This window comes from Mobula hypostoma, chromosome 1 (assembly GCF_963921235.1).
Source record: "Mobula hypostoma chromosome 1, sMobHyp1.1, whole genome shotgun sequence".
Taxonomy (NCBI): domain Eukaryota; kingdom Metazoa; phylum Chordata; class Chondrichthyes; order Myliobatiformes; family Myliobatidae; genus Mobula; species Mobula hypostoma.
In genome coordinates, this window is record NC_086097.1 from 103,071,419 (window position 1) to 103,097,952 (window position 26,534).

Sequence of the window (26,534 nt, forward strand, 5' to 3'; positions counted from 1 at the left end):
TGCCTGAACAATGTGCAGCTGTAACATGATGTCCCAACTCTTGTTCTCATACCCTAACTAATGAATATGTCATAAGCCTTTTTCACCTGGCTGTGTATTTGTATTGTTATTTTTCGGGACCAGTGAATCGCTTCATAGCTCAAGATGACAACAAACTGATGGTCAGTTATTTTACCAGTTCCTGGAAATAAGCCTACCATGATTCAACCACCTCCACAGCTGACATTCACCAGCAAAAAGCAGTTTGTTAGCCGCTGTATTCCAAGTCAAGATGTATTAAGTAATGGCTGATCATTTGTGTCTTGTCACCAGTAGTTCTTTGTTCCATTCTTTGTGTTCCTGTTACAATGTGACTCAACAGTATGTCTGAGCTACTTGTAAGCCTGCAATGTGGTTATCCTTCATGGTAACAATGAAGCTGCCAATTCTCATTTGACTAGCTGTTATACCAGCAGGCCTTCAGCAATTATACATTTGGCCAGTTTTATGTTATAATTTTGTTGTTTTTTTAATTTTATTTTTATTTAGAGATGCAACATTCTAACAGCTCCTTCTGGCCCAATCAGCCAACGCTGCCCAATTATACTCATATGACCAATTAACATACTAACCTTTATGTCTTTGGAATGTGGAAGGAAACTGGAGCATCAGAGAAAACCCACATAGTCACGGATAAAACATACAAACTCCTTGCAAACAGTGGAGGGAATTGAACCTGGTTGCTGGCGCTGTAATAGCATTATGCTAACTGTTATGCTATCGTACCACTCTGTGCCAGCCTGCGCTAACTAGGTTGATGGTTAAACCTAGATATTTTGGAGTATCTTCATTGTTGGACCAGGAGAAAGCCTTCGACAGGATATCGCACACGTACATGGCGGACGTGCTCTCCAAAATGGGATTTGGGGAGGGAATCCGGAATGGATCAGACTGCTCTACACAGACATCCGTAGTGCAGTCCAGGTTAACGGGTGGGAAACAGACAGCTTCCCCATCAGGTCTGGAGTCAGGCAGGGCTGTCCCCTCTCTCCTGTCTTGTTTGTCTGCTGCATAGAACCCTTTGCGGAAGCCATCAGGAGGGATGAGGGCATAAGAGGGGTGACGCTGCCAGGCAGTGGAGGGACCCAAGTGAAAACCTCCCTGTACATGGACGACGTCACCGTCTTCTGCTCTGATCCGAGGTCAGTTCGCAGGTTGATTGGCACCTGCGAACAGTTCGAGCTAGCGTCGGGGGCCAGGGTCAACCGCACGAAGAGCGAAGCCATGCTCTTCGGCAACTGGCCCGACCGATCCAGCGTCCCCTTCACCATCAGGTCTGACCACGTGAAGGTGTTGGGGATCTGGTTCGGAGGGGCGGAGGCGTGCAACAAGAACTGGCAGGAGCGGACTGCCAAGGTGAAACAGAAACTGGGACTGTGGGGAGGGCGCTCCCTGTCGATAACGGGCAAGAACCTGGTCATCAGGTGTGAGGTGCTCTCAGGGCTGCTGTACTTGGCGCAGGTCTGGCCCGTCCCCCGCTCCTACAGCTCGGAAATCACCCGGGCTGTCTTCAGATTCGTCTGGGGATCCAAGATGGAGCGGGTGAGACGGACCGCCATGCACAAGTCCCTGGACAACGGGGGCAAGAACGTCCCCAATGTCGCCCTCATCCTGATGGCCAGCTTCGTATGTGGCTGCATCAGGTTGTGTGTAGAGCCCAGGTATGTGGGCATCAAGTACCACTACGTGCCCAGGTTCTACTTGTCGCCCTGGCTACGAAGGATGGGTCTGGCCCCACTCCCGCGCAACGCCCCAGTCAGCTGGTCGTTGCCGGCATACCTGTCCTACGTAGCAAAGTTCTTCCAGGAGAACGCCTTTGACCACAGGGCCATCAGGCAGTGGTTGGCACGTAGTGTCCTGCAGGCACTGCAGGAGAAGGACGTGATGGACACAGTGGGGTGGTTCCCTGAGCAGACTGTCCAGTTCATCTGGCAAAATGCCTCATCGCCAGATCTAACCAACAGGCACCAAGACCTCGCCTGGCTGGCGGTGAGAGGGGCCCTCCCAGTCAGAGCCCTCCTGTATGCCCGGAACGTCGTCTCCACACCCCACTGCCCATGGGAGGACTGCAGTGAGGAGGAGTCTGTGACCCACCTCTTTGCACACTGCCAGTTCGCAAAGAGGGTGTGGAGGAGGATGGACGGGCTAGTGTCACGGTTTGTCCCCAGCAGCTGCGTAACAGAGGATTCTCTGATCTACGGGCTGTTCCCGGGGACACACACGGAGACCAACGTCCGGTGCTGCTGGCAGATCATCAACTCGGTGAAAGATGCTCTTTGGTCGGCCCGAAACTTGGTGATCTACCAGCACATGGAGATGTCCGTGGGAGAATGCTGCCGACTGGCACATTCTCGACTGCAGGAGTACGTGCTGAGGGACGCACTGAAACTTGGTGCAGCCACCGCAAGGGCCCGGTGGGGAAGGACCACAGTATAGCTTTCTCCACCTGTGGGAGTGGGAGGGGTCGGAGGGCGGGGAGTATACCCCTCAACAATGAAATGATATGGTAAGCTGAACTACTGGAGTGCCACGTGGGTGGCTATAAATACGGATATGTACTGTGTATAATGCAAACGTATGTAAAGGATGAAAAGTTATTGAATGGTTTATTGTATATATTTTTGAATAAAGTATATTTTGAAATAAAAAAATCTTCATTGTTTCAGTGCAGGTCTCAGTATCCCAGAGCAACATTTCCTTTCTGAGAAAACAACGGAGTTACAGATGAGATCTGATCAGCACTTTCTATGACTGATGTATAGCTTTCTGAGTTTGCATTCTAATTCCCTTAAGATAAAGAGCAACATTTAGACTTACACAAAATGCTGGAGGAACTCAACAGGCCAGGCAGCATCAAGGAAAAGAGTACAGTTAATGTTTCATGCCGAAACCCTTCGGCAGGACTGCAGAGAAAAGCTGAAGAGTAGATTTAAAAGATGTGTGGAGGGGAGAGCAAAACACAAGCTGATAGTTGAAATCTGGAGGTGGAAGGGTGAAGTAAAGATCTGGGAAGTTGATTGGCGAAAGAGACAGAAAGCCATGGAAGAAAGAAAAGTGGGGAGGAGAACCAAAGGGAGGCAATGGGTGGGCAAAGAAATAAGGTGAGAGAGGGAAAGGGGGAGGGGAGGCTAGGGGGCATTGTCAGAGCTTGATTTGGCATGATGTTTCCTCTTGGGATAGAATCTACAACTGGGGTAATAAAGAGGGGTACCACACAAAAAAAACCTAGAAGATCTCAGTAGGTCAGGTGGCATCCATGGAAATGAATATACACTCAATGTTTTAGTGTAAGACCCTTCATCAGGACTGGAAAGAAAAGAAGCCAGAATAAGAAGCTGAGGGGAGGGGAAGGTGATAGATGAAGTCAGGTGGGTGGGGGAGAGGGGATGATGTGGGAAGCTGGGTGGGGGGGGTAGTAGGTGGAAAGGTAAAGGGCTAAAGAAGGAGGAATTTGTTATGGGAGGAGACTGGACTATGGGAGAAAGGAGGAGGAGGTGATAGACAGGCAAGGTGAGGAGAAGAGGCAAGGGGGAGCTAGACTGGGGAATGGAAGAAGAGGGGAAAGGGAGGGGAGAAAATTATCGGAAGGAGAGGGATCAATGTGCATGTTATCAGACTGGAGGCTATCCAGATGCAATATGAGCTGTTGCTCCTGTGGTGGCCTCATTGTGGCAGTAGAGGAGACATAGGCTGACATGTCTGAATGGGAGTGGAATTTGGAATTAAAATGCTTGGCCACTGGGAAATCCTTTTTTCTGCAGTGGAGCAAAAGTACTCTGCAAAGCGGTCCCCAATCTACATTGGGTCTCACCAATGTAGAGGAGGCCGCATTGGGAACAGTAGAAGACCCTAACAGACATGTTGCCTCACTTGGAAGGAATATTTGGGGTCCTGAATGGAGGTGAATGGGTAGGTGTAGCATGTCTTCCCCCCCCTCCCAAGTGGAAGAAGTGCTACATCTGCCCATTCACCTCCTCCCTTACCTCCATTCAGAGCCCCAAACAGTCCACCCATGTGAGATAACTCTTCACCTGCAAAGCTGGTGGGGTTGTCCAGTGTATCCAGCGCTCCTGATGTGACCTCTTCTACGTTCGTGAGACCTGATGTAGATTGGGGGGGCCACTTTGTTGAGCACCTTCACTCCATCTGCAAAAAGCAGAATTTCCTATGGTTAACCGCTTTAATTCCAATCTGCACTCCCGTCCCAACAAGTCTGCTCCTGGCCTCCTCTACTGCCACGATGAGGCCACTCTCGACTGGGAGAAGCAACACTTGGAAGCCTTCAACTTGTTGGCACGATTATTGATTTCTCTAACTTCCAGTAATTTCTTCCCTCCCCCTTCCCTTTTTAAAAAATTTTCCACTCTGTCTCCCCCCATACCTCTTACTTCACCTCACCTGCTTATCACTAATCCCTTGTGCCCCTTCTTCATCCTTTTCTCCCATGTCCACTTCACTCTCCTATCAGATTCTTCCTTCAGCCTTTAGGTTTTCCACTATCGCCTCCCAGGATCTCTCCCCCACCCACCTGGCTTCACCTATTACCTTCTAGCTTGTACTCCTTTCTGCACACACCCCCATCATCTTATTCTACTTTCTTCTTCCTTTCCTTTCCAGTCCTGCTGAAGTGTCTAGATCCAAAATATTGACTGTTTATTCCTTTCCATAGATGCTGCCTGACCTGTTGATTTCTCCAGAAATTTGTGTGTTACTCTGGATTTTGAGCATCTGCAGAATTGCTTGTGGTAATAATAAAGGGCTGCCCATTTAAGAGAGGTGTGGTGAATTTTCTTTCCAAAGACTGTTGGCCTTTGGTGGGTGCTAACTTTACAAATACTTTTTAAGGCAAAGATAGATAGTTGATGAGCAAAGGGTGAAGGTTACTCTGGGCAATTGAAAATATAGAGTTGAAGTTGAATGGCAAAGCAGGCTTGAGGGGCTGGGTACACTAGTCTGTTCCTAATCTCTACAAGTGTATGTACTACTTATTGTGCAAAAATCAGTAGATGGTGCACCTGGACTGAAGTGCCTAATTCATAATACAATACAGAGTAAAATTATGTAATCAATAATAGTTTATTAATTAATTTCTTGGCTGTGGGAGGGGATTAGAATCTTCCTTTGGGAAATCTTATATAAGGGTTATAGAGGTTTGGGCACTATGTATAGGAGACATTGGCTAGGGTATTTTACACTGCATGAATCTTTCTCTAAATATTAACAAAATTACTTCTCTCCCCTCCCATTTTGCACACCATATGTGGTCACTCAGCATGAAAGGAATATTTTCATCTTCGTTTGTAGGTCCAGAGTGCAAAACCTCTCAATCTGTTGAGCTCACTTTTCAATATCCTTTAACCATCAACAAATTTTGTTATGCCTTCTAACTTTATGATCCGAAATCCTGCAAATATAGTTCTGTCTTTCTTCAAGTTGCATTTGTGGGTAAAAGCTGTAGACGAAGATTCAATCCCTGAGATATGCCGCTTAATGAGTCTGAACTCCATGATCTTGTCACTTATTGCCCAAACAATCACTTATTTTATCACTTTTTTTTAGAACATAGAACAGTACAGCATAGGAACAGGCCATTCAGCCCACAATGTTGTGCCATTCCAGCTAAAAAGCAAGTTAAAAACACCCAAATACTAATCCCACCTTCCTACATACTATGTCCATATCCCTCCATCTTACTTGTATTCATTTCTCTATTTAAACGTCTCTTAAAAGCCTTTAATGTATTTGCTTGTACACCATACAAGACATCTATGACACTGAGTTTTTAAAAAAAAACTTGCCCTTCATGTCCCCCTTAATCCTACCTTCTCTCACCTTCAGTGCATGCCCTCTAGTATTAGACATTTCAACCGTGGAAAACAAATACTGTCTGTCTACTCTATCTATGCCTCTCATAATCTTGTAAACCTCTATCTAACATCTGATGCTCCAGAGAAAACAACCCGTTTGTCTAGCCTCTTGTGATAGCACATGCCCCCTAAACCAAGCAGCATCCTGGTAAATCTCTTCTGCACCCTCTCCAAAGCCTCTCCACTTTTTCTCAGTGATTTTGCTGATTAGAAATATTCTTGCGAGCAAAGAATATTTGTATTTGGCAGAGTTTTGCACAGAAGAACGTCCTTCAAATGTTATTTACAGCAAAACTATTTATCCTTGTCATTACTTTTCGGACCGCTGCAGAGATTTTTACAGTCCTTGATAAATTCTTGACAAGGCTTTGTGAATTGGTATAGTTTGTGCAGATTAAAATGTCAATGCATTCTATTATCTAGATCAAAAATGGTTTTAAGAACTGAGCTATTTTGACAATTGTCTAAGGGAAGGGGTTTATGAGCATAACAGATTTACGTTGCTTAGATGCATCATATTCTAAGTAATCTGTGTGGATTTAAGGCTAGTGAATTGGTGCATGCAGTGTTTTAAAGGTGTCAAAATAGCAGACTTTGTATCTAAGCTAAGTTTTAACATACTTGAAATAAAGCCTTAAATTGCTGGAGTTACTCAGCAGAACAGGCAGCAACTGTAGAGAGGGGAACTTAAGTTAATGTTTAAGGAAAAATCAGATTTATTATTATTGACATATGTTGTGAAATTTGTTGTTTTGTGGCAGCAGTATAGTATAAGAGATTTAAAAAAAATAGTTCAAAGGGGGAATAATGAGGCAGTGTTCATGGACCTTTCAGAAAGCTGACGGTAGAGTGCAAGAGGCTGTTGCTGAAACATCGAGTGTGGGTCTTCAGCCTCTTGTACCACCTCCCTGATGGTAGTAATGAAAAGAGGGCATATCCTGGGTGGTGAGAATCATTAGTAATTGATGCTGCTTTCTTGAGGCACCGCCTACTGAAGAAATCCTCTGGTAGGGATGCTCATGCCTGTTATGGAGCTGCTGAGTCAACAGCCCTCGGCAGCTTCTTTTGATCCTATGCATTTGAAGCCTCCACTCCAGGCAGTAATGCAACCAGTCAGAATGCTCTCCATAGTGCATCTGTAGAAATTTGCCAAAATCTTTGGTGACTTTACCAAATCTCGTCAAACTCCTAATGAAGCATAGTCTCTGCTGTGTATTGTGTGATCAATGCAATATTGATCATATTGCATCAATATGATAGGTCCAGGATAGATCTTCTGAGATTTCAATGCCCAAGAACCCGAAGCTGCTCATCCTTTCCACTACTGACCCCAAAATGAGAATTGGTGGGCATCACTTTTCATCAGAATGCAGTGTGCCTGAGCTCCTATCATTTTGGATCTCCCCCTCCAACTTTCAAATCCCTTACTCACTCTTCCTTCAGTTAGTCCTGATGAAGGGTCTCGGCCTGAAACGTTGACTGCACCTCTTCCTACAGATGCTGCCTGGCCTGCTGCGTTCACCAGCAACTTTTATGTGTGTTGCTTGAATTTCCAGCATCTGCAGAATTCCTGTTGTTTGCTGGGTGTCTCCAGTCTTTTTAAATTTCAGGTTTCTAGCATCTGCACTTTTTTGCTCTTCATTTAATGTGTGAGTTTTTCATTTCAAACAAAGTATTGGTGAAAATATTATTCCAGAAATCTTCATAGGTGAAACTTTTCACTTCACTTTGAAATTTATGGAAGTGCTTGGACCAGGGATTCTACAAATTGAACATGGAGTCCATGGACCCGAATTTGAGAACCCCTGACTTTGACTAGTGCTTCCAGATTAATTGAAACAAGACAATCCTTAGAGTCATAGAAAAGTACAGCACAGAAGCAGACCCTTTGGTCTTTCTAGTCCACGGTGAGCCACTCCCATTGGCCTGCACCGCGACCTACCATCGAAGTACCTATCCTAACTTCTCTTAAACATTGAAATCAAGCATGCATGCATGCACCAGTTTTGCTGGCAGCTTGTTCTAAGCTCTCACTACCCTCTGAGTCGAATAAGCTTCCCTTCATGTTCCCCTTAAACTTTTCACCTTTCACCCTTAACCCATGACCTCTGGTTGTAGTCCTGCCCACCTCAGTGGAAAAAGCCTGTTTGCATTTACTCTAGCTATATCCCTCATAATTTGTGTACCTCTATCAATCTCCTTTCAGTCTTCTGTGCTCCAAGAAATAAAGTCCTAACTTAATTCAATCTTTACTGATAACTTGGGTCCTTCAGACTCGGCAACATCCTTGTAAATTTTCTCTGTAATCTTTCAACTTTATTTACGTCTTTCCTGTAGCTAGGTGACCAAAACTGCACACACCGTTCCAAATTGGGTCTCACCCAATGTCTTATACAATTTCAAAATAACACCCCATCCCCTGTACTCAATATTTTGATTTTTGAAGGCCAAAAGCTTTCTTTGTGATCCCATCTAACTGCGACACCACTTAGGTGCATTAATAGACCTGTATTTCCAGATCCCTCTGTTCTACCACACTCCTCAGTGCCCTATCATGCACTGTATGAGACCTCCCCTGGTTGGTCCTATTGAAGTGCAACACCTCGCACTTGTCTGCATTAAATTCCATCTGCCATTTTTCAGCCCATTTTTCCAGCTGGCCCAGATCCCACTACAAACCATGATGGCCTTCCTCGCTGTCCACTACACCCCTAATCGTAGTGTCAAATGCCAATTGCTGATCCATTTAACCAGCTTATCATCCAGATCGTTGATGTAGATGACAAACAACAAAGGACCCAGCACCGATCCCTGCGGCACTCCACTAGTCACAGGCCTTTAGTTAGAGAGGCAACCATGCGCTACCACTCTCTGGATTCTCCACAAAGCCAATGTCTAATCCAGTTTACTACCTCATCTTGAATACCAAGCAACTGAATCTTCGTGACCAACCTCCCACCCCAGACCTTGTCAAATGCCTTACTGAAATCCACATAGACAGCTTGCATTGATCAACTTTCCTGGTCACTTCCTCAAAAAGCTCTCTAAGATTGGCTCAACATGACCTGCCATGCTGACCATCCTTAATCAGTCCATGTCTATCCAAATACTTATATATTCAGTTCCTTAGAATACCTTCCAATAACTTTCCCTCTACTGATGTCAGGCTCACGGGTTTATAATTTCCTGGATTATTTTTAGAGCATTTCTGAACTGCGGAACAACAGTGGCTATCCTCCAATCCTCTGATGCACGTAACCTGTCGTTAGGGATGATTTAAAATCTCTCCTAGGAACTGGCAGTTTCTGCACTTGCCTCCCGCAGGGTGTGAGGGAATACCTTTTCAGGCCCTGGGGTTTTATCCACCCTAAACTAATTTGCCTCAGGACATCAAGCATCTCCTCCTCTATAATCTGTATAGGGTCCATGCAGTTGATGCTGCTTTGTCTCACTTTGATGGACTTTGCCCATCCCCAGAGTAAACACAGATGCAAAAGATCCATTTAAAATCTCTCCCATCTCTTCTGGCTCCACACATGGTTTACCATTCTGATCTTCCAGAGGACCAATCTTGTGCCTTGCAATCCTTTTTGCTCTTAACGTATCTATAGAATCCCTTCGGATTCACCTTCACCTAGTCTGCTAGGGCAACTTCAAGCCGCCTTATAGTTGTTCTGTTTTTTTGACTTAAGTGTTCTCCTGTATTTCTTATACTCTATAAGCACTCCCTTTGTTCCTACCTGCCTGTATCTACTATGCACCTCTTTGTTTTTCTTAACCACGGCCAAAATATTAAATGAAAACCAAGGTTCCCTACACCTGTTATCTTTACCTTTTATTTTGATAAGCTTTGTACTCTCAAATTTTCACTTTTGAAGGCTCCCACTTGTCAAGTACACTTTTGCCAGAAGCCAGCCTGTCCCAATCCCCAAATGCCCGATCTTTTCTGATACCATCAAAATTGGCCTCACTCCAAGATAGAAACTCTACCCATGGACTTGACCTATCTTTTTCCGTATTTGCTTTGAAACTAATGGCATTGTGATCACTAAATGCAAAGTGTTCCCCTACTCAAACTTCTGTCACCTGCACTGCCTCATTCCCTTATAGCAGTTCGAGAATCACACACTCTTTTGTTGGGACTTTCATGTATTGATTATGGAAGCCATTTGCACATTTGACACAAACTATCCCATCTAGTCCTTTTAAAATATGGGAGTCCCAGTCAATATATGTAAAGTTTAAAATCACCTACTATAACTACCTTGTGTTTCTTAAAACAGTCTGCAATCTCTCTGCAAATTTGTTCCTTTAATTCTCTTTGAATATACCCCCATTAAAGTGGTCATACTTTTCTTCTTTCTCAGTTCCACCCATAATGCCTCATTAAACACGTTCTCCAGTCTGACCAACTGAGCACTTCCGTGACATTTTCCCTGACTAGTAACGCCACCTCCTTCTCCTTTTAATCCTTCGAGCTCTGTCACGTTGAAAACAATGGAACCCTGGAATAATGAGCTGCCAGTCCTGCCCTTCCTGCAACCAAAGCTACAATATCATAATTTCAGGTGTTGATCCATACCCTGTCTTTCTTATGATACTTCTTGCTTTGAAATATGTGCAGCTCAGGACATTAATCACACTATGCTCAACCTTTTGGTTCCTGACTTTGTCTGAGGTTTTACCAACATCTGTCTCCACAACCTTTCCACTAACTGTTCTGGCACTCTGGTTTGTATCCCCCTGCAACTCTAGTTTAAACCCCACTGTGCAGCAATAGCAAACCTTTCCAGTAGGATATTAGTCCCCTTCTAGTCCTGGTCCAAACCTCCTCTTCTGTATAGATCCCAACTTCCCTGGAAGAGAGCCCAATGATCAAAAATCTTATGCCCTCCCTCCTACAGCAACTCCTTAGCCATGTGTTAAACTATATAATCTTCCTACTTCTGGGCTCACTAGCATGTGACATGGGTAGCAATCCTGAGATCACAACTTTGGAGGTTCTGCTGTTTAACTTGGCACCTAACTCCCTGAACTCCCTATGGAGAACCTCATCGCTCTTCCTACATATGTCATTGATACCTACATGAACCACGACCTCTGGATGCTCACCCTCCCTCTTCGGACTTGATCTGAGATGACCTGGACCCTGGCACCAGGAAGGCAACGTACCATTGGGTAATCTAGTTCTCATCAACAGAACCTCTTTTCCATTCCCCGAACTAATGAATCTTTTATCTCCTATCACCACTGCTCACCTCTCCCCCGCCACCCCCACCCTTCCCTTCTAAATTGCAGAGTCAGATTCAGTGCCAGAGACCTGACCACTGTGACTTTCCTCTGCTAGGTCATTTCTCCCCACCAACAGTATCCAAAGTGACATTGTTGAGGGGGATGGCCACAGGGGTACTCTGCACTGGCTCCTTAACCCCTTTCCCCTTCCTGACTGTCACCCAGTTTCCTGTGTCCTACATCTTGGGTGTAACTACCTCTCTATATGTCCTGCCTGTCACCCCTCAGCCTCCCGAATGATCTGGAGTTCATCCAGTTCCAGTTCCACCAACTCCTTAATGCAAAGTGTTAGAAGCTGCAATTGCATGCACTTGCATGCACTTGTAGGTGTAGTTGTCGAGATGTGGGGGCGTCTCCTGCCTTCCCACATCCCACAGGAGGAACATTCCTCCACCCTACCTGGCATCTCTCTGTTCTAACTGAAGAAATATAAAGAAGACAGAACAATAAACTGTGGGGGTGGGGGGGTGGGGGACTCTTACCTACAGCTTTTGCCTTCTCTCACTGAAGCATTGAAGAGCTAATGCCTCAAAATCCCCACCCTAACTGTCCATCCAACGATAGCTGCTCCGCTTGCCCATGTTTACTTTAATTTGTTCTTGCTAATCAATCCTGAACCCTGATTAGGCGCTGCTCAAAGCTTCACACTGCTGTGAGTCACTGCCTTTTCAGCTTCTCAGGCTTCAGATCTCTCCGACTGGATGCAGCTCAAAGCTCCAAATTGCCGTACGTTGCTGCCTTTTCTACTCAGTTGGCAAAGCCTGTACCTCCATTACAGTCCTCTATGTTTATTGTGTCATTTTGTTGTCTGAGTTATAAATTATAATCTACTGTATGGTGTGACACCATTGTACTGTGTAGGCCTCTGAATAATTAACACTATTGGTCAAATTGTGTCAGGGGTTTTTCAGTTGATCTTTTCTGTGCTAGTCGCATTCATTTGTAAGTGGAATTATTAATGATTTCTTTCTACTTTTGGCAATAGGGAAGGATCATGTTTGTAGATTTATTGGCTGTGGAAGAAATGACCAATTTAACTATGTTGTTATGCAGCTGCAGGTAAGCTTTTAAACTATTAATAAATTGTTTTATCACCTTATTCTTTAAGTACCTAATCTATGGAGAATAGTTCATTCTGTTTAATTAATTACTTGGTCACATAAGGTGGTCAAATCTCTCTTGGGGAATTATTTCTGTGGGTTATTGTGGCTTGTGTCACTATGTATGAGTTCTATTAATGAGGTTGTTTAGCACAGCATGTGCATATTTTTAAAAATATATAAATGAGATTATTATTGAACTTTCCTATAATATTGGTACAACAATAATGGAATTATTCTTTGTCTAATAAAGTGATCTTGCAGGTACTTTTTTTTAAAAAAAAAGGAAATTGGATTTTTGTCCTTTGAGCCCACCTTAATGACCCGTGGCTGAGTATCTTCTCCATTTCCATTGTATTTTGTGTCCACGACATTTTAATGATATGTATACATTAACGTTTCTTTGAACCTCTACTGCTTTTTGTTTTTTTAGATTTTTACCATTTGGAAAATACTATATGCTGTCTTTTATATCTAGATAGGATAAACTCAGATTGTCTGTGCATAGATTCATATTCTGTAGTTCTGCTTGTGCATTGAATCTTTTAATATCTTCTCTTACAGTGCTGCTTATTTTGACCCCACAAAAGTCAATATCATGACGATGTTAAATAAAGTTCTGACCCGTTTCTTTATTTATTTTTGTAATTTGCACCTATCCTAACATTGACTTTGAGGGGATATCCTATTGACAGGCAGTCTTAGTTAGTACCCAATTTGTTTCTGTTTAAATTCACCCACACGTTTTGACATCCTGGACATTTAATGTTTTGTCCTATGTCTTCTAGTTGGAAAGACTTGCTGTGGGTGTTACAGTAAGCATACAAGATGCACTGATCTCACTATATAGGCTCGTGTGCATAGAATACATTAGCAATTTCTGTAAAACAAGTTTGCTTTGGGAGCTTTGGAATTTACCGTAAAGCGTAGATGAAAACTCATAATATAGTTTCAAGAAGTGGAAATCATCATTAAAAACACTTGATGAGGGAAGGACACAAAGAAATATAAGTTGTGTTGGAAAATTAAAGAACACTGAAAGTAATAAGGGAAAACCTGAGACCGGGGAATGCATGCTAATTCTAGAAAGAAGCAAAGCTCAAATAGTTTGCAGTCAGGGAAGGAGGAGCTCTTTGAGTTAAAGCTGATTCAGGTATGGCTTGAACAAAAGAAAGACGAGAGAAAGCTGAAAGATTTGCAAAGAAAATGGATGTATAAAACATTAGTCCCAACAATAGCATATTTTTCAGATTGAAAATTGTGACATCATCTGATCTACAAGCAGCTTTATGGTGAAGGTTTATCTTCGCCACTTCAGCCTGTATGACTAGTGTATTCAATAGCTTATTACAATCTTCAATTCCGATGGTACTGTTCTTTATATAAATGCCAGGTAAAGCTTACCAGGGTGTTGGTCATGTTAACCAAACATTTGGATATCCTTTCTTATTTCTATAAACATATAGAGAATTGAAAGTCATAGTTTATTACCAATAATCAGGATCAAAGGGTCAAGATACTTCAACTATGGTAATCAGTTGATAATCAGATGTACAGCAAATACTGTAAAAGATTTGGATGGCATCAATAATTCTTTTACTTAATAGTTTTGGTCACTTGGTTGCTACATACAGTTCCAGAATTGCAAGATCCTTACGCAGGTCCCCACTGATCTCATCCGGAGTGTTTGCATACAAAGCAATCAACTTTTCTTTCTGCTTTTCAGCCAGTTTCCAAACAAGATCATTAATTTACTTTTAATTCCATTTGTTAGAGATTTTGCTGATGGTCTCCCTTTGGAGCTTTATGAAGTGGCTTATGGAATTTGTTACTAAAAAAAACTGGTTATTTTTCAATCCAGTTCATCAGTCATTTTAAATCTGGTTTGCAGGGCTTGACGTAACTTTTTGAAAATATCCATGGGATCTTTTGAAGTTTAGTTTGGTGTGATGCAAAATACTCTTTTTGCTGCTTGTTTTTATTATCGCCATTGTTTGCAGAGTCTTTAATCTCTTCAGTTTCTTTATTGAAAACATCCTCTTGACATCCCTCTATCCAGTCCTTTCAATAATTGGTAGGTTTCAGTGAGATTCTCCCCTCATTTGGAGGGTCATCTTAACACCTGTGAGTATAGGTACAAAGTCATCAAATGATAACCATTTCATTCCCAGTACAGGTGTCCCCCACTTTTCGAACGTTCGCTTTACGAAACCTCACTGTTACGAAAGACCTACATTAGTACCCTGTTTTCGCTTTCAGAAGGTGTTTTCACTGTTACGGAAAAAAATCAGCGTGCGATAAAAGGCAGCGCGCGCCCTGAGCAGCCGCTGTCCCCCAGATTCGGAACGGCATTGCTTAAACACGTGCCCGTGAGCAGCCGTTGGCAAGATGAGTTCTGAGGTATTGGAAAAGCCTGAAAGAGCTCGTAAGGGTGTTACACTTAGCGTAAAACTAGATGTAATTAAGCGTTTCGATTGTGGTGAACGAAGTAAGGACTAAGTGAGTTTGGCTTGTGGAAACTGACGAACATGATGTTGAAGAGGTTTTGGCATCCCATGACCAAGAACTGATAGATGAAGAGCTGATGCAATTGGAAGAGGAAAGGATAACAATTGAAACTGAATGCAGTAGTGAACGGACCAAAAGTGAAGTCATCCAGGAACTGAATGTGAAGCAACTGCGTGAGATTTTCGCTGCAATGATAAAGTACGACTTTAATTTTGAAAGGGTACGTAGGTTTAGGGGATATTTGCAGAATGGTTTGAGTCCTTACAAAGAACTGTATGATAGAAAAATGCGCGAGGCTCAGCAGTCAAGCAAGCCTTCCGCATCAGCCACAGCAGATGACGAACCTCGACCTTCGACATCGAGGTGGGCAGTCATAGGAGAAGATGAGCTGCCTGTTCTAATGGAAACAGACAATGAGATGACACCCCAGTGTCCCACCACCCCGCGATTCGCGGAGAATGCAGCGGTAGCCAGGAGGCACACAGCACATCTTTAAGAAAAAAGCCGAAATAAACATGCAAATTAATTAGGTACCGCCCTGCACGTAATTGTCAGCTCAACTCGGAGACGACGCAATTGGAAATCGGCACTGATCTGGGCCGACAATTACGTGCAGGGCAGTACCTAATTAATTAGCATGTTTATTTTGGCTTTTTCTTAAAGATGTGCTGGATGCCTCCCAGCTACCACTGCACCCCTGCGCGCTTTGTGGTTCGGTATCTGTTGACGGCCTGGAGGATGGGGGCCACTGCACCACCCAACCTGCGACGACTCAGCCTAACACACCATCATCTGTGTGCTCGGCGCTGAAGCAATTGCGGTAAGTGATACTACACTGTACATACATTATTTTTACTTTATATAGGCTGTGTATTTTTATGTGTTACTTGGTATGATTTGGCAGCTTCATAGCTTAAAGGTTACTGGAGAGCGCTTGCGTGAGATTTTCTGCCGACGGCACTTGCGCGAGATTTTCACTACGGAGAACAGTGCAGTAATGATTGTGGAAATGTATTTCTACTTTATATAGGCTGTGTGTTTCTCATATCATTCCTGCTTTTACTATATGTTACTGTTATTTTAGGTTTTATGTGTTATTTGGCATGATTTGGTAGGTTATTTTTGGGTCTGCGAACGCTTACAAATTTTTCCCATATAAATGGTAATTGCTTCTTCGCTTTATGACATTTCGGGTTACGAACTGTTTCATAGGAACGCTCTACCTTCGGATGGTGGGGGAAACCTGTATAATTCTTGTAAATATTGACTGAACCCTCTCTAGTGCCAACTCATCCTTCTGTAGATATGGGGCCCAAACCCTGCTCACAATACTCCACTGGTGGTCTGACCACTGTCTTATAAAGCCTCAGAATTACATCCTTGCTTTTATATTCTATTTCTTTTGAAATGAATGCAAACATTGCATTTCCCTTCCTCACCATTGACTCAGCCTGCAAATTATCCTTTAGGGAATCCTGCACAAAAGTTCCCAAGTCACTTTGCACCTTTGATTTCTGAATTGCTCCCTATTTAGAAAATACTGTAATTCTTTATTCCTTCTTCCAGAGTGCCTGACCATGCACTTCTCTATGCTGAATTTCATCTGCCGTTTCTTTGTACATTCTCCTATCTGTCCAAGTCTTTCTGCAGCCTTCCTGTTTTCTCAACACTGAATGCTCCTTCTCCTATCTTTGCATCATCTGTAAACTTAGACACAAAGCCATTAATTCTGTCATCAAGATCATTAAGGTAGTGCACCTGACCCATGATGGAATACCACTAGTCACAGGCAAGCAACCAGAAAAGCCCCCCTTTATTCCCTCTCTTTACCTTCTGCCTGTTTGCCAATCTTCTATCCACAAGTGTGCACCTCCTTGACCAACATATTAGTTCATTGGTTTACTTCTGCAATCTAATGTTTTTCTCTTTATTAACAGCCAGGTGGTCTTATTTTATATCATCTAGAAACCTTTTCATGTCTTCACTTGTCTAAATTACTAAATGAACTGCAAAAAGCAAGGGTATAAACTAATGAAATATAAGGATCCTCACTGTAAACTGCCTTCTAATCATTAAAACATAAACCACTCGTTAATTTTTGAGCCAGTTTTGGATCCCATTTGCTGCTCTTCGTTACATACTAAAGACATTTACATTTTTGGTCAGGCTGCCATTAACCTTGCCATCAGCTTTGTTATTTGAGTTTGTTTCAGACTTGCCTCTTGGTTGGGTGACACAATGGTGCAGCTAGTAGAATGGCTGCTTCACAATGCCAGAGAACAAGGTTCAGTCCTGACATTGGTTGCAGTCTGTGCGGAGTTGGCAAGTTAATGAGAATGTGGGGAAAATAAATCAGAATCAGAGTCAGAATCAGATTCAGGTTTAATATCTCCAGCATATGTCATAAAATCTGTTAACTTAGTGGTCGCAGTACAGTACAATACATGATAATATAGGAAAACAATAAGTAAATCAATTACAGCAAATATATATGTACTGTATATTAATTAGTTAAATTAAAAATAGTGTAAAATGAGAAATTATATTTTTTTTAAAACGTGAGGAGGTGTTCATGGGTTCAATGTCCATTTAGGAATCAGATGGCAGAAGGGAAGAAGCTGTTTCAGATTGGCCGAGTTGTGTGCCTTCAGGATTCTGTACCTCCTTCCCGTTGGCAACAATAAGCATGTCCTGGGTGATGGGAGTCCTTAATAATGGATGCTGCCTTTCTGAGGCACCGTTCCTTGAAGATGTCTTGGGTAAAATGGAGGCTAGTAACCAAGATGGAGCAGACTAATTTTACAACTTTCTGTAGCTTTCAATCCTGTGCAATAGCCCCCCCCCCCACCATACCAGACAGTGATGCAGCCTGTCAGAAATGAAAACTGGGATGAGTGTAGATTACCACTGAAAATACTGAGCCACCTGAATTTCATTGGCGTATTTGCTATGTGGAAAAATAAGGAATTATTCAAGGAATTGTCTAAAAATCTTTATATACAGACCATGTCCTGAGTGATATGTATTATTCGTTTAATAAGTTTTAAAAAGAATTTCTTTCATTCCATTCAGGGGCGAAATCTTGCAGATCTACGTCGCAGCCAATCACGCGGTACCTTTAGCATCAGCACTATTCTACGACTGGGGAAACAAATTCTTGAAGCAATAGAAAGTATTCACACTCTAGGCTTCCTTCACAGAGACATCAAACCTGTAAGTAATTCAGAGAACAGTTACAATTGGATTTTAAAGTGTAGGATAAATTTAAGTTTATTGACCTTCAGTTTGAGAACTGAATGTCACTTCAGAGAATGATTATATCCATGACAGTTTAATACTCGAGCTATCCAATTAGTCCCACTCCTTTGTTGCCTTCTCTTCATGGCTTAAAGAAGATTATAGCTGGGAGCTTAATATCTAGGTATACACATCATATTGAAAAGATAGGTAGCAAGGCAGAAGGCTCTTTTGGTTTAAAAAAAAGAAATTGTTACACCCAAATAAATGAATTGGTTTCTTACAATTTTAAAAGGAAGGTTAATATCAGTTGATACCAAATTATTCAAAGGAAAAAGTTCACTCTTGTGTAGGTTCAATTTATATCCAGAAAACTGACTAAAACAAGAGAGTAGAGAAAGCACAGAAGGTAACGAAGTTTTGACATTAGAAATGTAAAGCAATAAGTCATCCACATAAAGTGAAACTTTGTGGATAGTACCCTTCCATAAAATACCAGTGATATCATTAGATCCTTGAAAAGCAGTAGCTAAAGGTTCTAAGGCCAGGTCAAAGAACAAAGGACTCAAAGGGCAACCTTGTCTGGTTCCACGTTGAAGTTTAAATGGTTTAGAACTCTGAGAATTACTAAGAACCCGAGCAAAAGGAGATAAGTACAGTAATTTAATCCATTGAATAAAGTTGGACCCAAAATAAAATTTTTCTAAAATTTTAAATAATGCCATTCAACCCGATCAAAAGCCTTCTCAGCATCTAAGGATATCACACACTCCGATATCTCCTTAGAAGGAAAATAGATAACATTTAATAACTGACGAATATTAAAGTGAGAATATCAATTTTTAATAAAACCAGTCTGATCGTCAGAAATGCTAGATGGCAAGATATTTTCCATCCTATGGGCCAGAACTTTAGATAGGATTTTAGCATCAACATTAAGTAAGGAAATTGGTCTATATGAAGAAAATTCAGTTGGGTTCTTTTTTTTTTAAGGATAAGCGAAATAGAAGCTTCGTAAAAAGATTGCGGCAACCTACCTGACTTAAAAGAATCTGAAAAAACTGAACATAAATGAGGTATAAGCAAAGAAGAAAAAGCCTTATAAAATTCTCCAGAAAATCCATCAGGACCTGGAGCTTTCCCTGAATGCAGTGAGCGTACAGCCTCGGCTATTTCTTTGTGAGAAATACATTGATCCAACTGTTTTCGGTTATCAACAGAAAGTGTAGGGATATTTAATTGGTCTAAAAATTATTCATTACAGTATTATCTTTAAGAGGATCAGAACTATAAAGTTTAGAATAAAATTCTCTAAAAGTATCATTTATTTCTAAATGATCAGTTGTCCCAATACCGTTAGCTTTATAAATTTCTTTAATCTGTCGTTTAGCACTAGAAGTTTTAATTTGGTCAGCCAATAATTTACCTGTTTTATTTCCATGAATATAAAATTGACTTTTATCCTTCAGGAGTCGAGTTTCAATAGGATATGTTAATAAAAAATTATATTTAGTTTTAATTTCAACCTGTCTTTTATATAAAACAGGACCTGAAGTCAAAGCATATTCTTCATCTAATTGTTTCAGCTGATTGGCTAAACTAATTCTCTCTTTATTAGCGTTTTTCTTAACACTTGCAGTATAAGAAATGATTTGTCCTCTTAATATATGCTTTAAAGGCGTCCCATATGACAAGGCTAGACGTCTCCTCCACCATATTCTCTTCAAAAAAGAGAGTAATTTGCCTCTCCAAGAAATGTAAGAAATCCTTGTCAGATAACAAAGTTAAATTACGATGCCAGAATCTGTTTGAGGAAAACCAGGAAGATTTATGGATAAAAGCATAGGAGCATGGTCAGAAATAGCAATCTCTTTGTATTCACAAGATCAAACTAATGGAATCATTTGGTTATCAATAAAAAAAAGTCAATTCTGGAATACGTATGATGAACATGAGAGGAAAACGAGTATTCACTATCTGCTGGGTGTAAGAAATGCCATATATCAACAATCCCACATTTCTTTACAAATGAATGAATAAACAAGGCTGATTTATTAAATGTGGCTGATTTAAAAGAAGAGCGATCTGAACCTGGATCTAACCAGCAATTAAAGTCTCCTGCCATCACCAATGAGTACAAACTCAGATCAGGCAGAAATGAAAAAGAAAATGCTCAAAGAATCCTGGATCGTCTATATTTGGAGCATAAACATTAGCAAATACTAACAATTTACTCTGTACTTTCCCTGATACTATAACAAATTGCCCATTAGTATCAGAATCAACCTTGTGTTGAACAAAGGGAACTGTATTTTCTATAAAAATCAAAACTCCTCTAGATTTGGCCTGAAAACAAGAATGAAAGTGCAATTCTCTCCATCGGCTGAAAAGGCGTGAATTATCAGAATTGCGTTTCTTGTTTAAAAAAAATAATTTTTTATGTTTTTTAATATAGGCAAATATCTTATTTCGTTTCAAAGGGTAATTTAATTTAATCCTTTCAAGTTAAGACTAAGTAAATTAATACTATAATCCATGTTATTATTATTTAAAAGAAAAGTTAAAAGGATAATCCTTAAGAAGATTAATAAAACTAAGCAATGACCTATGAGATAAGGAAACCAAACAACAGGTTTGACTAAGAATCCCAAACAGCTTCCAAGAAAAAAAACCCAAACACCTTCCCCGCTCCCAAAGAGAGTAAGTCGACCAAAGAAAGTTGATGCCTATAACTAATAACAACATCCTCCCAAAAATCCTGCTGGCTTAGCTCCAAAGAAATTTCAAAGTTAGAAATATTCCAACCTAGTCAGAACGACAGATAATAAATACACAGTTTATTCTGATATCAAGAACTCTAGAAAAGTAAGTATAATATAAAATAATATGGAACACAATATTAGCTCATTAAAATCTTATTCTCAAAGTAAAACCTTGGAAGGTTCAAAAAGAGAATTGACTGCAAGATTCACCAGAGGCAAAACACACAATTACTCATGTAAGTTTTTGTTTAACAGCTGTTACATGACACTTTTAAACTTGGCAGACAAAGTATTAGCACATTAAAGTCTTATTCCCAAAATAAAGCTTTAAAAAGTTCAAAAAGAAAGAGTTAAGTACAAAGTTTAGCAAAGGTAAAACAGACAGTTATTCATGTAACAAATAATAAGCAATCACTTTACTGACTCTAAAAATTTCTGGGCCTAGAGACTTGAATGGAACCATTCCTGCGATCCATCCTGCAGTGTAATTCTGAGCTTCTCTGGATACTGTAGAGAAGGTTTAAAATCCTTGTTGTAGAGCTCTGACATGACACTTTTCAAGTTAGCATGCTCCCACATAATCTCTGCCAAGAAATCTTCAACGATTCTAATCTTATTACCATTATAATCAATCATACCTTTCCGACGAGATTCACGAATTATACGGTCCTTTGTTTGAAACTCATGAAAACTGATTATGACTGAATGAGGTTTGCTTGCAAACGTTCTGTTCCCAGGTACTCTGTGCGCTCAGTTGATCATTGGTGTTGATTTTAAAATATCAGGAAAATAACTGAACCAAAAAGTTTGCAAATAATTCCATAGGGTGATCACCTTCAGTTAACTCTTCGAGACCAAGAGTTCGTACGTTATTCCTTCTACTTCTGTCTTCTAAATCAGTAATCTTCTGTCTTAGTTTGTCATTAACCTTGGATTATTTTTCATAATGCTTTTGCAGGTCGTCCATTTTCTCATCCAGAATCGACAGGATTTCTTCATTCTCTTTTATTCGTTTATCGTGCTCAGTTAAGATCTCTTGAATAGAATCCAGTTTTGTAGTTAATTGTTTAATTTCAGAGCCAAGTCGTTGAAACTCTTTGGAGGATTCCTTTCTAAATCGCTGAAATTCCTCGGACGCTTCTTTTCTGTGCTTTTGCAGCAATTCAATAATAGAATCCAAAGATGTAGAAGAATCTTCCTTTTTACCTTTAGCCGTTCTTGTAGTCATAGTATCAAATCAGGTTGGAAAGTAAGAAAAGTAAAGTAAACTAGGAGCAGCTATAAAATGCTGTTATTCCATCCACAGCCAGCAGGAATGAACTGAAATTGGTTAGAGAGCTTAAGGTAAAAGAACCCTGAGGGGTAAGTGATCAAAGTATAAGAGAATTCACCCTGAAATTTGAGACTGAGAAGCTAAAGTCAGCTGTATCGGTATTACAGTGGAGTAAAAGGAATTAGAGACATGAGAGAGGAGTTGGCCAGAATTGATTTGAAAAGACCACTGGTAGGGATGATGGCAGAGCAGAAACGGATGGAATTTCTGGAAGCAACTCAAAAGGCGCAGGGTATATACTGTACATCCCAAAGTGTAAGAAATATTCTAAAGGCAAGTTGACACAACTATGGCTAACAAGTCCAACATAAAAATCAAAGAGAGGATATATAATGAAGCAAAAGTTAGTGGGAAGTTAGGGGATTGGGAAGCTTTTAAAAACTTAACAGAAGGCACTAAAAAGTCATTAAGAAGGTAAAGGTAAACAACAGGAATTCTGCAGATGTTGGAAATTCAAGCAACACACATCAAAGTTGCTGGTGAACGCAGCAGGCCAGGCAGCATCTCTAGGAAGAGGTGCAGTCAACGTAACGCAGCAGGCCAGGCAGCATCTCTAGGTAGTCCTGATGAAGGGTCTCGGTCTGAAACGTCGACTGCTGCGTTCACCAGCAATTTTGATGAAGAAGGTAAAGGTGGTAAGCGGAAATAAGCTAGCCAATAATATTAAAGAGGATACCAAAAGTTTTTTGAGATGCATAGTTTAAAAGAGAGGCAAGAGTGGATATGGGACTGCTGGGAAATGATACTGGACAGGTAGTAATGGGGGACAAAGAAATGGCAGATGAACTGTATAAGAATTTTGCATCAGTCTTCAATGGAAGACATTAGCAGTGTGGTGGAAGTTCCAGATGTCAAGGATCATGAAGTGTGAAGTTTACCATCACTAGAGGGAAGGTTGTTGGGAAACTGAAAGGTCTGAAGGTAGATAAGTCACTTGGACCAAATGGTGTACACACCAGAGTTCTGAAAGAGGTGGCTGAAGACATCGTTTCTTGAAAGATCATTAATAATCTCTCCATGCAAGATTCTGGAATACTGAAAAATTGCAAATATCACTTCACTTTTCAAGAAGAGAGAGAGGCAGATGAAAGGAAATTATAGGCCAGTTAGTCTGACCTCAGTGGTTGGGAAGATGTTGGAGTTGATTGGTAAGAATGTGGTTTCGGGGTACTTGGAGGCACATGATAAAATAGGCCATAGTCAGAATGGTTTCCTCGAGAAAATCTTGCCTCACAAATCTGTTGGAATTCTTTGAGAAATAACAAGCAGGACAGACAAAGGAGAATTGTTTGATGTTAATTACTTGGATTTTCAGAAGGCTTTTGACAAGGTGGCACACAGGAGGCTGCTAAACAAGCTACCAGCCCATGATATTAGAACCATAGAATATTATATTACAGGAAAGGTTCTAGCAAGGATAAAACAGTGGCTGATTGGCAGGAGATGAAGAGTGGGAATAAAGGGAGTCTTTTCTGGTTGGCTGCCAGTGACTAGTGGTGTTTCACAGGGTACTGTGTTGGGACTGATTCTTTTTAAGTTATATGTCAATGATTTGTATGATGGAATTGATGGCTTTGTTGTAAAGTTTGCAGACAATACGAAGATGGGTGGAGGAGCAGGTAGTTATGAGGAAATAGGGAGATTACAGAAGGATTTAAACAGATTAGGAGAATAGGCAGAGAAATGGCAGAAGTAGTACAGTGTTGAGATGTGTATGGTCATGCGCTTTGGCAGAAGAAATGAAAGGGAGAGAAAATACAAAAACCTGAGATGCAAAGGGACTGGGAGTCCTTGTACAGGTTGAGTCTGTGTTGAGGAAAGCAAATGTGATGTTAGCATTCATTTCAAGAGGACTAGAATATAAAAGTGAGGATGTAATATTGAGACTTTATAAAGCACTGGAGAGACCTCACTTGGAGTATTGTGAACTGTTTTGGGCCCCTTAGAAAGAATGTGTTGAAACTAGAGAGGGTTGAAAGGAAGTTCAGGAGAATGATTCCAGGATTGAATGGCTTATCATATGAAGTGCGTTTGATGTTCTGGACTTGTATTCACTGGAATTTAGAAGAATGAGGGATAACCTAATTGAAACCTCTCAAATGGTGAAAGGCCTTGATAGAGAGGATGTTTCCTATGGTGGGAAGGCCCAAGAGCAGAGGACACAGTCTCAGAATAGAGGGGGAGTCCTTTTAGAACAGCGATGGGGAGGAATTTCTTTAGCCAGAGTGTGATAAATCTGTGGAATTCATTGCTCCAGGCAGCTGTGGAGGCCTTTACCTATATTTAAGACAGAGGTTGATAGACTCTTGATTGGTAAGGGCATGATGGGATAAGGGGGGAAGGCAGGAGATTGGGACTGAGAGGAAAATTGGATCAACCATGATGAAATAGTGGAGCAGACACAATGGGCCAAATGGCCTAATTCTGCTCCTATATTTTATGGTCACCTTTAAAACCAGTGGAACACTTAATTCCTCCACTTCTCTGATGGTAGTAGGTTCTAGAACTCCCCACGCTGCCCCCCCCAATTCTCCAACTGTACCATCTTCCTCCATTGTGAATAGTAAAAAGTTCTTGTGTCCTTTGGTTCCACACATAGATTAAATACCTTAGATGGGTTTACAAAGTTGTGACTCTCCATAATCTTGCCTGCCTGCCGGTGTTCTATTGTATTATTTTCCCTTCTGATTTTTTGTTTTTCTTGTTTTCAATCCTCTAAACTTGCCATTCACTGCAGTTTTATCCAACTCTTGATATCCCTTGATGCCATTGGTTCCTTGGATTTAATGCCCTTCCACTCTTATGAGAACACATTAGTATTTTTCAAATTTGACTACTTTCTTTAGTAGCATATGGGCACCTCAAGTCTGTGTCCATTTTTATCAGGTGCAGTTTTATAATATTGAAATCTTCTTTCCTTCAATTGGGGACTATCATCACTCCAGTATCCTCCTTCAATAGTTATGACCACTCTACCTGAAATGTTCTTTGCTGATGCTCTCTTGGCCTCAAAATATTCCACTGGATGCACCTCATCAGCTCCTAGGGATTTATTTAAAAGCTGTTCACAGTTAATATTTGAGAAATTGAAATCCTCTACTACTATTGCTCTTATTGTTTTTACACCTCTCTTGTGATTTGTCTGTGCATCCACACCTCTATCTCCTGAAACACATCCCTCAGAAAAGTGATCAAACTCTTTGTTTAGAAGTTCCGCCTATATGGCTTTATTTGAAGATCTTTCAATGATGTACTCATTTCTTAATGCAGTAATGGATGCTTTGATATTGTAATACCATCTCTTCTTTTACATCACCACCAACCCCCACCCAGCCGTCATTTTATCTGAAGATTCTATGCCTTGGAATGTTGAGTTGCCAGTTCTACTTTTCTCAACATAAATATGTGATAGTAACACTCTCAGAATAAGTTTAATTTATTTATCACACATACATCGAAACATACAGTGAAATGCAAAATTTGCGTTAACAGCCAACACAAGCTAAGGATATGCTGGCAGAAGTCCACAAGTCTCGCCCCATATTACCATACCAACATAGCATGCCCACAATGTTCAGCAGAATCAAGCAAGTAACAACAACAACAATACAAGCCTCTTCCACCTTCTGACCCATTTACTTATCCTCTCAGTCATACAGATAGGCCTCTAAACCCAGAAGAGGCTGCCACTGGGCCTCTGACCCCTAGTCCTTGGCTCCGGATTCTTAGACTAGCAGACATCAGGACTCCAACTTACAGACTCACTAACCCAAGGACTTTGACATCCAGTCCTTGGCCCTGGACTCTCAGACTCATAGGCATCAGTCGTCCAACTTCCGGACACGCTGACCATGGGGGTTTGACCTTTACACCTTGACCTCAGATCTCAATGAATACAAGACTTTGACCTCCAGGCTCTGACCTCTGGACTCGCATGGACTTCTGACCCTAGAACTCACCAACCTGTGGTGTCACCAGCCCTTGTACATACTGTCCATATGGATTTCCTAATCTGGGGGTGCTGGGAGGAGGTTGCTATTTTTTTTCCTCAGCACTTGCTGACCTGACCCTCAGGGATAGCTGGCCTTTGACTGCAGGGTGCTCTGACCTGGACTCTGATCTCTGGCTCTTCGTTTATTGCCCCTGACCTCTTACTCTACCCAATACCAAAACCCTATACTGACCCTTAACTCCATGTGCTGTCCCCAAAACCATCCCTACAAATCTGAGCCACAACCTCAACGGATGTCACATCTCAGCGCCAGGCGTTAGTAAACACCCTCTGTTCATTTGCCTTGCTTGTTAAGCTGTTTATAATAGAATAGATGCACTTCTGCCTTCTGTTCCTCCCAAGTGCCCTGTCTAGTCTATACATAATTGTTTTTGTTGAAATGAC

At 41.3% G+C, this 26,534-nt stretch overlaps 1 protein-coding gene across 3 annotated transcripts in view; it reads left to right on the forward strand.

The window, feature by feature from the left end:
• LOC134349599 (tau-tubulin kinase 2-like) overlaps window positions 1–26,534 on the forward strand; it is a 350,526-nt gene that overhangs the window by 141,048 nt on the left and 182,944 nt on the right. For all 3 annotated transcript variants that reach the window (XM_063054164.1, XM_063054174.1, XM_063054168.1), the window contains exons 4-5: window positions 12,184–12,257; window positions 17,879–18,019. In XM_063054164.1, coding sequence (XP_062910234.1) covers window positions 12,184–12,257; window positions 17,879–18,019 — 215 coding nt within the window. The remainder of the gene's footprint in view (window positions 1–12,183; window positions 12,258–17,878; window positions 18,020–26,534) is intronic.